This window comes from Melanerpes formicivorus, unplaced genomic scaffold (assembly GCF_026170545.1).
Source record: "Melanerpes formicivorus ecotype bairdi unplaced genomic scaffold, bMelFor1.0.p_v2 SCAF_79, whole genome shotgun sequence".
In the NCBI taxonomy this organism is placed as follows: Eukaryota; Metazoa; Chordata; class Aves; order Piciformes; family Picidae; genus Melanerpes; species Melanerpes formicivorus.
Window position 1 is genome coordinate 1,571,795 of NW_027142431.1, and position 12,553 is coordinate 1,584,347.

The window sequence follows — 12,553 nt, forward strand, 5'->3', positions numbered from 1 at the left end:
CCAACCCTGAATGATACTATGATACTATGATAATCAACTAAACCATGGCACCAAGCACCCCATCCAGTCTCTTCCTAAACACCTCCAGGGATGGTGACTCCACCACCTCCCTGGGCAGCCCATTCCAGTGTTGCTAGAATGGTGACTGACTAGTTCTCAGTGTAGATTTACACATTTAGCCTTATAAACCAGAGACTGTGCAATTAGTGGGCAGCTAGTGAACAACAGCAAGCTGGGGTTCAGGTGCATGAGTTACTACTACTTGATGAGGAAGGAGGGAAGTCTGCAATCTCTGATTTGTTTATGTGCTGTTATGGGAACCAACATTCCTGCTGCTTCAGGTGCTGATAATATTTCCTTATTCAGAGCAATCATAGAATGGTTTGGGTTGGAAGGGACCTCCAAAGGTCATCTAGTCCAACCCCCCTGCAGTCAGCAGGGAGAGCCCTGTCAAGCCTCACCTTGAATATCTGTAAGGATGGGTACTCAACTGCCTTCCTGGGCAACCTATTGCAGTGTTCCAGCACCCTCATGGTGCAGAACATGTTCCTAACACCTCCTGACAACTAAACCATGGCACCAAGTGCCACATCCAATCCTGTCTTGAACACCTCCAGTGATGGTGACTCCACCACCTCCCTGGGCAGCACATTCCAATGGCCAATTACTCTTTTCTGGGGAGAACATTCTCCTCACCTCCAGCCTAAATTTCCCCTGGTGCAGCTTGAGTTTGAGCTTGAACCTCTTGTTCTGGTGCTGGTTGCCTGGAAGACCAATCCGCACCTGGCTACAACCTCCCTTCAGGAAGTTGTAGACAAAAATAAGGTCTTCCCTGAGCCTTCTCTTCTCCAGGCTAAGCAACCCCAGCTCCCTCAGCCTCTCCTCACAGGGCTGTGCTCCAGACCCCTCCCCAGCTTTGTTGCCCTTCTCTGGACACCTTCAACTGTCTCAATGACCTTCTTAAACTGAGGAGCCCAGAATTGGACACAGGACTCAAGGTGTGGCCTAACCAGTGCTGAGCACAGGGCACAATGACTTCCCTGCTCCTGCTGGCCACACTATTCTTGATGCAGGCCAGGATGCCATTGGCCTTCTTGCCACCTGGGCACACTGCTGGCTCATGTTCAGTTGCTGTCAACCAGTACCCCCAGGTCCCTTTCTGCCTGGCTGCTTTCCAGCCACTCTGACCCCAGCCTGTAGCTCTGCCTGGGGTTGTTGTGGCCAAAGTGCAGCACCTGGCACTTGGACTTGTTCAGTGCCATCCTGTTGGACTCTGCCCATCTGTCCAGCCTGTCTTTTGTTCAACTGCACACTGTGGGCCTGGTTTAATTTATGTTTACTGACCTGTATCCAAGCAAGTTCACATGCAGTGTAGTCCCTTGCACCATGGTTTGAAGGACCATTGACTTATTTTTCTTACTAGCTTTGCCACAGTTCTCCCAAGCAGCTGCTCAAGTCATCTGACTGTTGGCATTTTCAAATCCTATTTTGGGTTTAAAAAAAACAATAAATACAGATACTTGACTTGATTCATCATCAAGCAACTTGATGAGTGTTGCTCTGACTGCTGGTCCTTATTGTTACATCTAATTCAAGCTGATTGAATGATTCAGGCCTCTTCTCACTTGTGCCCTGTGATATGACAAGGGGCAATGGATGTAAGCTGAAGCACAGGAGGTTCCAGTATCACAGTATCACCAAGGCTGGAAGAGACCTCAAAGATCATTGAGTCCAACCTGTCACCACAGACCTCATGACTAGACCATGGCACCAAGTGCCACATCCAATCCCCTCTTGAACACCTCCAGGGATGGGGACTCCACCACCTCCCTGGGCAGCACACTCCAATGGCCAATGACTCTCTCAGTGAAGAACTTTCTCCTCACCTCCAGCCTAAACTTCCCCTGGTGCAGCTTGAGACTGTGTCCACTTGTTCTGGTGCTGGTTGCCTGGGAGAAGAGACCAACCCCTTCCTGGCTACAACCACCCTTCAGGGAGTTGTAGAGAGCAAGAAGGTCTCCTCTGAGCCTCCTCTTCTCCAGGCTAAGCAACCCCAGCTCCCTCAGCCTCTCCTCACAGGACTGTGCTCAAGGCCTCTCCCCAGCCTTGTTGCCCTTCTCTGGACACGTTCAAGTGTTTTGATGTCCTTCCTAAACTGGGGGGCCCAGAACTGGACACAGGACTCAAGGTGTGGCCTAACCAATGCAGAGTACAGGGCACAGTGACTTCCCTGCTCCTGCTGGCCACACTGTTCCTGATGCAGGCCAGGATGCCATTGACAGCCGCCTAAACATGAACCAGCAGTGTGCCCAGGTGGCTAAGAGGGCCAATCAGCACCCCCAGGTCCCTCTCTGTTTGGCAGCTCTCCAGCCACTCCGACCCAGCTGGTAGCTCTGCATAGGGTTCCACCTCAACATGAGGAGAAACTTCTTCACTGTGAGGGTCCCAGAGGCCTGGAGCAGGCTGCCCAGAGAGGTTGTGGAGTCTCCTTCTCTGGAGACTTTCCAGCCCTGTCTGGATGTGTTCCTGTGTGATCTGTCCCTGCTTTTCTGGTCCTGCTCTGTCAGGGGGGCTGGACTGGAATCTCTCCAGAGGTCTCTTCCAGTCCCTAACATCCTGGGATTAATTGCTACTCTAAATATTCTCATTTGCATGTACCCTAGAGCTTGGGTAGTAGAATCCAAGTCACCTAAAAATCTGAGGATGTGTTTCTAAAAGGAGGAGTTTAATTTAGTGTTACTCTTAAATTGGGCCATTCAGAGAGGAGGGGGGAAAATAAATACTCTAATATTTATCAGCTTTTGGGACAGCATAGTCAAACCTGTCACACTTCAAATACTAGGTGTAGATCTAAACAGATTAATTTAGTCTTTCATATCACAGTGTTCTGTCGAGCTTGCTGCCTTGAACATGGTTGGCTCACCTGGCAAAGCATTTTCATAGCTCAGAAACCCAGATAAGGATTTAAGTTGTCTGAAATGAAACTCCTGGCTTGGAAAGTACTGATACCACCAGCAGCTCCTTCTCAAAACCTGGTTTGGTTCTGTCTCATTGAAGGAGGTGATTTTTGTTTTCTTCCAGGATATTTTGAAACTGCTTCTCAGCTTTGAGGTTTCCCAAGTCCCTCTCCACACAAAACCAGCTTTGCTGGGGTTTTGTGCTGGTTTGCATTCCCTCTGGGAAAGAACAAACTAGGATTTGTTTCACACACACACTCTTATCACTCAGCTGATCATCACACAACCATCGTCTTCAATTTGACACCACACTGGGTGTCTAGTGTTCCCTGGGGTTGAAAGGCAGGTTGTTGGGTAAGGTTCAGTGTGTAGGGAGGTTATCATCACTCAAATGGATTTCTAATGAATTAGGTAATTCAGGAGAGTCATTAGAAACCGCCAGAAGTTATCAGGGCAGTTACATAGGGCTTTAGCCATGCAGCTCCTGTGAGCACTAATGGATTTCAGCTGACTGCCTGTTCTGAAATGGGACACTTGGCTCATGCTCCATGCTGTTGGAATGAAGTTGGGATGCAGGCAGACCTTGGTGCTCTCCTTCTGAGACCTTGGATATGGTCTGGCTAGCAGCTCTTTTCTGGAGTTTGCTGCTTGTTTATCTGCAAGACCTGGTGGCTTTGGTTGGTGGTGTACCCCAAGGATCAGTGCTGGGCCCCATCCTCTTTTATATCTTCATTGATGATCTGGATGAGGGGATTGAGTCCACCATCAGCAAATCTGCAGGTGACACCAAGTTGGGAGCAGATGTTGCTCAGTTAGAGGGTAGAAGGGCTCTGCAGAGGGACCTCAACCGACTGGACAGATGGGCAGAGTCCAACAGGATGGCATTCAACAAGTCCAAGTGCCAGGTGCTGCACGTTGGTCACAACAACCCCATGCAGAGCTACAGGCTGGGGTCAGAGTGGCTGAGAGCTCCCAAACAGAAAGGGACCTGGGGGTGCTGATTGACAGCTGCCTAAACATGAGCCAGCAGTGTGCCCAGCTGGCCCAGAAGGCCAATGGCATCCTGGCCTGCATTAAGAAGAGTGTGGCCAGCAGGAGCAGGGAAGTCATTGTGCCCCTGTACTCAGCACTGGTTAGGCCACACCTTGAGTCCTGTGTCCAGTTCTGGGCTCCTCAGTTTAAGAAGGACATCGAGACACTTGAAGGTGTCCAGAGAAGGGCAACAAGGCTGGGGAGGGGTCTGGAGCACAGCCCTGTGAGGAGAGGCTGAGGGAGCTGGGGTGGCTTAGCCTGGAGAAGAGGAGGCTCAGGGGAGACCTTCTTGCTGTCTGCAACTACGTGAAGGGAGGTTGTAGCCAGGAGGGGGTTGGTCTCTTCTCTCAAGTAACCAGCACCAGAACAAGAGGACACAGTCTCAAGCTGCACCAGGGGAAGTTTAGGCTGGAGGTGAGGAGAAAGTTCTTCACTGAGAGAGTCGTTGGCCATTGGAGTGTGCTGCCCAGGGAGGTGGTGGAGTCCCCATCCCTGGAGGTGTTCAAGAGGGGATTGGATGTGGCACTTGGTGCCATGGTCTAGTCATGAGGTGTTGGGTGACAGGTTGGACTTGATGATCTTTGAGGTCTCTTCCCACCTTGGTGATACTGTGACATTTTGTGTGGGTCTCTCCAAGGTCTTCTGAAGTGAATGGGAGGCTGCCCATCACACTTTAGACATTGTGGTTCACGTCTGACAGTACAGCACGTGGCGGGTGGCAGGGGGGAACTGATTTGGTTGTTTTCATGTTTTCTGAGTGTGTGCTTTAAAAATTAATAAATTCTGTGTTGTTCCTCACCCACAATCTTTTTGCTGTGTTCTGTAGCTCTTCTTCATGCACCTTCTGCCTAATTTTGCTGAATGCTGGTGGGATCAAGTCATTTTGGACATCCTGCTTTGCAACGGGGGTGGCATCTGGTTGGGCATGGTGGTTTGTCGTTTCTTGGAGATGAGGACCTACCACTGGGCAAGCTTCAAGTAGGTCTAACTCACAGCTTGAGAAATGTTGTGTTTCATGTTGTCAGGTGGGGAGAACAAGACCTTTCTCCTTTGCCTATGTAAAATGCACTTGGTGTGTGTGGTGGTCTAAGCCTTAACTGCGAATTAAGAACTCAGATGGGGGCAAGGCTGAGAACCTCTCCCCCACTCCCCCCTCCTCCCTCCCAACAGAGAGGGGGAAAAATAAAAGAAAGGAGCAAATCCACCAAAGAACAATTTGGAGTCAGCCTAAGAAGTAGAGAGGTAAAGAGTTTTCTTTAAACAAATCATAGTATCAGTCAGGGTTGGAAGGGACCACAAGGATCATCTAGTTCCAACCCCCCTGCCATGGGCAGGGACACCCCACACTAGATCAGCCTGGCCACAGCCTCATCCAGCCTGGCCTTAAACACCTCCAGGGACAGGGCCCCAACCACCTCCCTGGACAACCCATTCCAGGGCTTCACCACTCTCATGGGGAAGAACTTCCTCCTCACCTCCAGCCTGAATCTCCCCACCTCCAGCTTCATTCCATTAATATATATATATATCAATAACAGGTAAGGTTCACAAGGGCAAGGAACAAGGATGGATGGGAGGGGGACAAAGAAGAAGAATACAAAAGCAGTCTCTCCCTGAAGAGGCACAGAGGCAGCAGGGAGAAGGATCAGGCCCGACCATTTGGCAGAATAGCAGGAAAGCAGCTGCAGTAGCTCTCATCCAGGAGAGGCAGGAGCCAAAAGCCCTAATGACTGCAATGTCCTGCTCTTTATACCCTAGCTGGGCAGGGAGGGGGGAATGGAACAGTTTCCCAGGGGGGAAAACACCCTGCAGGGAGGGCAAAGCACCTGCAAGCCCTCCATCCTGCTTTGTTTCTTTTCAGAATGGGTGTTCACCCACCACAGTGTGGAAAGAGCCTGCAGTCTGCATGTGCTAAGGATGCTGGCAGTTTGTTAATGCTCAAAATCCACCTTGTAGTGCTGCTCCCTGGGCAGCAGATCTTTGTTAATGTCATTATGTATCGACAATTTCCCTTCCAAATCTCAAGTTCCCAGCACTGATGCCAAAGACAAACATAAAGTACTAAAGGTGTTTGCATTTTCAACTGATGGGTTTTTTTTCCCCCACATAAAACTTTGAGGAAGGCAGTGAGCAAAGCAATCTGTAATTGTTTTCTCATTTATACAGACTAGATTTGGGCTCACCTTGGAATGAGGCATCAGAATAGCACCTGTCAGCACTGGTTGTGATTGGTACCTGTGCTGTGAATTAGAATCACAGAATTGTCAGGGCTGGAAGGGGTCTCAAGGATCATTCAGTTCCAACCCCCCTGCCATGCTCAGGGACACCTCACACTACAGCAGGCTGCTCACAGCCACAGCCAGCCTGGCTGCAAACACCTCCAGGCATGAGGCTTCCACCACCTCCTTGGGCAACCTGTGCCAGTCTCTCACCACCCTCATGGGGAACAACTTCTTCCTAACATCCAATCTCAATCTACCCATTTCTAGTTTTGCTCCATTCCCCCCAGTCCTATCACTCCCTGACACCCTCAAAAGTCCCTCCCCAGCTTTCTTGGAGTTCCCTGCAGATACTGGAAGGCCACAATGAGGTCACCTCAGAGCCTTCTCTTCTCCAGACTGCACAGCCCCAACTCTCTCAGTCTGTCTCCAGAGCAGAGCAGCTCCAGCCCTCTGCTCATCCTCGTGGCCCTTCTCTGGACAGGCTCCAGAACATCCTTACTCCATTGTCACCCTCTAAAAAAATGAGAGTAATTTCCCAATAAAGTAGTGTTTGCTGCATAAAAAGGCAAGAGCTTTTGCTCCAGTGTCATTTCCTAGCTGTCCAGGCTGTGGTTTCTTCATAGATTTTTTTTGCCCCTCTCCTGCCTTCTCTGCCAGTTGGTGGCAAGCAACCTCTGTGGCTCTGAGCAGCCTGATCTTTGTGAAGTGTCCCTGCCCATGGCAGAGGGGTTGGAACTGGCTGATCCTTGAGGCCCCTTCCAACCCTGACAATTCTGTAATTCTGAGCATGGCTGTCAGCACATTTCCACTGGTATGGATGAAACAGGATCAATTACAATGATAGAAGCTGAGCTCAAATCTGCACTTCCAACGTTGTGCCCTACGTGAATATCTGTGCTGCTTTCTTCCTCAGTAGTTGGATTGCTCTGAGAACCACCCAACCTTTGGTCTCAGTTCAATTTTCCTGCCTTGCACTTTGGTAGGAATAATGAGCATTATAGAGTTGATGTTTTGAGAGGGTTCACTGCATGTTTAACCAGCAGACTATCTTTGGCAGGACTGGTCTGTCCTGTCTCTGTGGGATAATTTTTCCTCATGCTCTTTTAAATGAATGAGCAGATTTTTTTTGTTGTTTTATATATATATGTGAGGAGGAGCTGCATAAAATAAGAAGCTTTTGCTAGTGTCCCTTTGTTTTCTTTTTTATTCTTCATTGCATAGGCACAGATGATAAAGAGCAGGAGGTTAGAATCATAGAATGATCTGGGTTAGAAGTGACCTCCAAAGGTCATCTAATCCATCCCCCTCTGCAGTCAGCAGGAGCATCCTTAACTAGATCAGACTCCCCAGAGCCCTGTCCAGCCTCACCTTGAATATCTCCAGGGATGGAGCCTCAACCACCTCCCTGGGCAACCTGTTCCAGTGCTCAACCACCCTCATGGTGCAGAACTTGTTCCTAACATCCAATCTAAACCTGTTCTGTAGTTTGAAGCCATTGCCCCTTGTCCTGTCCCTGCAGGCATTTGCAAACAGTCTCTCTCCATCCTTCCTGTAGCTCTCTTCAGGTACTGGCAGGCTGCTATTAGGTCTCACTGGAGCCTTCTCTTCTCCAGACTGAACACCCCCAGCTCCCTCAGCCTGTCCTCATAGCAGAGTTGCTCCAGCCCCCTGATACTTTCTGTGCCCCTCCTCTGGACCTGCTCCATCAGGTCCATGTCATTCCTATATTGAGAGCTCCAGACTTGGACACACTACTCTAAGTGAGGTCTCACCAGAGCAGAGTGGCAGACTCATCTCTCTGGATCTGCTGACAGTGCATCTTTTGATGCACCCCAGGATGTGATTGGCCTTCTGTGCTGCAAGCTTACACTGTCTGCTTGTGTCCAGCAAGCTTACACTGTCTGCTTGTGTCCAGCTTCTCATCCATCAGCACCCCAAAGTCCTTTTCCACATTTCATGAAGCAGGTTCTCCCAACCTAGGATCCCACTAGCCACACAGGTATCAGAAATATCCTAGCTGAATAGTAACAGGGTTAAAGCTGACTTCTAACCCTGCTAGTCTTCCTTCAGAAAAGAAGACTGAGGTTCTTCTAAGATTCCCTGTCCTTTGGGTGCTGCTGCTCATCCAAATTAAAAAGCAAGAACCCCTAACACACCTCTCAGATGAGCCTCCATTCGCATCCCCTTCCACAGGGGAGTTTCAGAACCAGTAGCACACCTCTCAGATGAGCCTCCATTCGCATCCCCTTCCACAGGGGAGTTTCAGAACCAGTAGCACACCTCTCAGATGAGCCTCCATTCGCATCCCCTTCCACAGGGGAGTTTCAGAACCAGGAGCACACCTCTCAGATGAACCTCCATTCGTATCCCCTTCCACAGGGGAGTTTCAGAACCAGTAGCACACCTCTCAGATGAACCTCCATTCACATCCCCTTCCACAGGGGAGTTTCAGAACCAGTAGCACACCTCTCAGATGAGCCTCCATTTGTATCCCCTTCCACAGGGGAGTTTCAGAACCAGTAGTACACCTCTCAGATGAGCCTCCATTCACATCCCCTTCCACAGGGGAGTTTCAGAACCAGAAGCACACCTCTCAGATGAACCTCCATTCACATCCCCATCCAAAAGAGAGTTTCAGAGCCTTCTTACTTTTAACTGTGCTGTCACATCTCTGGAAGATATCAACAAAGCAGGGGTGATGTGTGCCCAAGGGCAGTGCACAAACCTGTGTGAGCCAGGCCCTTTTATAATGAATGAATAATGAATCTGACAGCTCCTTGAAGGATGGCTGCCAGTGAGCTCTTGGACCAGGAGTGTGGGGTAAGAGCAGTGGCAGCAGGAAGAAAAGACCCTTTAGGTTATTCCAGGGGGTTGCAAGTTTTCCTGCCTGGATATGTTTAGGACCAGGAGTGTGGGGTAAGAGCAGTGGCAACAGGACGAAAAGACCCTTTAGATTATTCCAGGGGGTTGCAAGTTTTCCTGCCTGGATATGTTTAGGACCTGGAGTGTGGGGTAAGGGCAGTGGCAGCAGGAAGAAAAGACCCTTTAGATTATTCCAGGGGGTTGCAAGTTTTCCTGTCTGGATATGTTTAGGACCAGGAGTCTGGGGTAAGAGCAGTGGCAACAGGAAGAAAAGACCCTTTAGATTATTCCAGGGGGTTGCAAACTTTCCTGCCTGGATATGTTTTGCAGTTAGTTGAATTTTTGTATCAGAACGCACCCTGCCTGCAATGCTTCTGTGGTGGGTTGAAATTTCCTCTCCCCCCCCCAACATGAACTTTGCCAGCCCAGCCCAGTTGGAAGCAAATGGAAGCTGTATTTACAGGCAAAGCTACAATCTCCAATGGACTGCAATGAAGATGTGCAGAATGTCCAGCATTTACAATATTGACAGGTGTTTACAATTGACAAACAGCCCAGGAACCCCCTGGTCAATGACCAGGGGAAGCTACCAGCTTCTCCCTCTCTGCTACCCCCTACTCCCCTGTCCAAAAGAAGGGACAAGAGAAAGGAGCAGAGAAGTTAACACCAAAACAATGCAGCCAAGGTCAAGCAGAAGCAAGTTAGTATCTCTGCAGAGCAAAGAAGCAAGAAGAGAAGAGAGATTGCTTTGGGAACAAGCTCTTATGGTAGACATCTCTCCAAGGGGATTGTTTAGAACTGTCTTGGTTTGCCTTTTTTTTACACCCAACAGTGATTCATTTCCATTTTACTACTTTTTCTGCTCAAGATCTGGGAAAAATTTTTAAGGCATAGCTTAAAACTACCACAGCTTCCTAGCTGTAGATCTCTTCATTCACCCTTGCCTTGCACACAGCTCTGTCTGAAGAGCTCAGGGGAACAAAAAAGGTGAAAGATCAATAACATTGCCTAGAGCTTTAGCTTTTTCTCTTGTTCTTTATTGCCTGTGCATATTCCTTACTCCAGCCATTCTCTCTCTTTGTTTTTTTTTATCCCCTAGGGACATTCACACAACCACAGGGAAAATCAAAAGAGCTGTCTTGCAGTTCACCCCAGCCAGCTGGACCTACGTGCGCTGGTTTGACCCCAAGTCTTCCTTTCAAAGAGTGGCTGGAGTCTACCTGTTCATGATCATTTGGCAGGTAAGAAACAATTCCTGGCAAATCAAAGCTACCATCAGCTCAGTGACTTCTTGGCTGTGTTTAGCTGGAATGGAATGGAATGGAATGGAATGGAATGGAATTAACTAAGTTAGAAAAGACCTTCGAGATCATCGAGTCCAACCAATCACCCAACACCATCTAATCAACTAAACCATGGCACCAAGTGCCTCACCCAGGCTCTTCCTAAACACCTCCAGTGATGGGGACTCCACCACCTCCCTGGGCAGCACATTCCAAAGACCACTTACTCTTGCTGGGAAGAATTTCTTCCTAACATCCAGCCTAAACCTCCCCTGGCACAGCTTGAGACTGTGTCCTCTTGTTCTGGTGCTGCTTGCCTGGGAGAAGAGACCAACCCCCACCTGGATACAACCTCCCTTCAGGGAGTTGTAGAGAGCAAGAAGGTCTCCCCTGAGCCTCCTCTTCTCCAGGCTAAGCAACCCCAGCTCCCTCAGCCTCTCCTCACAGGGCTGTGCTCCAGACCCCTCCCCAGCTTTGTTGCCCTTCTCTGGACACCTTCCAGCATCTCAACATCTTTCCTAACCTGAGGAGCCCAGAACTTGGACACAGGACTCAAGGTGTGGCCTAACCAGTGCTGAGTACAGGGCAGAATGACCTCCCTGCTCCTGCTGGCCACACTCTTCCTGATCCAGACCAGGTCTTGGCCAGCTGGGCACACTGCTGGCTCATGTTCAGCCTACCATCAACCAGCACCCCCAGGTCACTCTCTGCCTGGCTGCTCTCAGCCACTCTGACCTCAGCCTGTAGCACTGCATGGGGTTGTTGTGGCCAAAGTGCAGCACCCAGCACTTGGACTTGTTCAGTGCCATCTAGAGTATGTCATTAAGAGTTAAATAAATTTAACACTATTAACTAACTTTCTTTTTTTTTCCTTCCCCAGCTGACTGAGTTGAACACATTCTTTCTGAAACATATCTTTGTGTTCCAAGCAAGCCACCCTTTAAGCTGGGGGAGAATTCTCTTCATAGGAATCATTACAGCACCCACAGTAAGGTAAATCTGTTTCCATGGTGTGGTTTTTCCTTCAGTTGGAAGTAGCTTGAGTTCTAGGCACACAAGACCTGCATGTGGTTTGTTAATGCTTGTTCATTCTGAATGCTTTATGCTCTTAGCCACCAAGGAGAGCAAATCAATCATCACTTTCCAATAGTGGTGGGTCTTCAGCCAAGTAAATGAAAAAAGGTAACATGCCTATAAACATCTGCATTTCCTTAGGGATGCAGAAGCAGCCTGTAGAGCATCTCCCTGTTGTGTGTGTTAGCTGCATGTGTTGTCCTCCAGGACTGCACCTGATAGTATCCAAGCTGATGGATGAGTCATGCTCATGAAAGTGTAGCTGAGGAAAAGCAGAGCTGTTGGGTTTTCTAACTGAGCTCCTTCTTCTGATTGTCTACAGGAAATACTGACTTGTTGTAAGAGAAGAGAGAGCATTACCATGTTCTGAGGAACAGAGCAGTGTAGATGGAGTGTTAACAGTTGTGCAGAAACATGAACCTGCTTCTAGTCAGGCACACCCTGGAAAAGGCTGCCCAGGGAGGTTGTGGATGCCTCTTCCCTGGGGGTGTTCCAAGGCCGGGTTGGATAAGGTCTTAGATGAGAGGCATCACTGCCCATGGCAAGGAGGTTGGAGTAAATGATCTCTGAAGTCCCCTCCAACCTAAGCCATTCTATGACACTAGTAGGCAGAGTCCCCTTAATTATTATCCTTTTTTTCCTGTGACAGTGTGCACACAGCTCTGAAGCTTAGAGGCAGGGAATTCCCCATTCATGATTAAAGTGATGTCACCTTGGGAGGTTAAATGTCAGCCGTGCCTTGGGTCATTCCTCAAATGCAGCTGTTAGCATCACCAATGCACTGATCATGCATTGGTGGAGTTTGCAGCCCTAAGGCATATGGGACAGGCAAGGAACAGAGTCAGGACTCTGAGTTTTATGAAGGCAAACTTCCAGCTCCTTGGGGAATTAGTCCAAGGTGAAAGAATTGGGGCTGTTCAGCCTGGAGAGGAGAAGGCTCCAGGGGAGACCTGAGAGCTACATTTCAGTAACTGGAGGGGACCTACAGGAAGGCTGGGGAGGGACTGTTCAGAAGAGGCAGGATGAGGGGCAGTGGTTTGAAACTGGAGCAGGGCAGATTTAGGTTGGCCATCAGGAGGAAGCTCTGCACAATGAGAGTGGTGAAATACTGGAACAGGCTGCC

At 49.2% G+C, this 12,553-nt stretch overlaps 1 protein-coding gene across 3 annotated transcripts in view; it reads left to right on the forward strand.

Annotated features, from left to right (window-relative positions):
- Positions 1-12,553, forward strand: part of PTDSS1 (phosphatidylserine synthase 1) — a 43,137-nt gene that overhangs the window by 20,502 nt on the left and 10,082 nt on the right. For all 3 annotated transcript variants that reach the window (XM_068164355.1, XM_068164354.1, XM_068164356.1), the window contains 3 exons: positions 4,816-4,967; positions 10,173-10,314; positions 11,237-11,349. In XM_068164355.1, the coding sequence (XP_068020456.1) occupies positions 4,816-4,967; positions 10,173-10,314; positions 11,237-11,349 (407 nt within the window). The remainder of the gene's footprint in view (positions 1-4,815; positions 4,968-10,172; positions 10,315-11,236; positions 11,350-12,553) is intronic.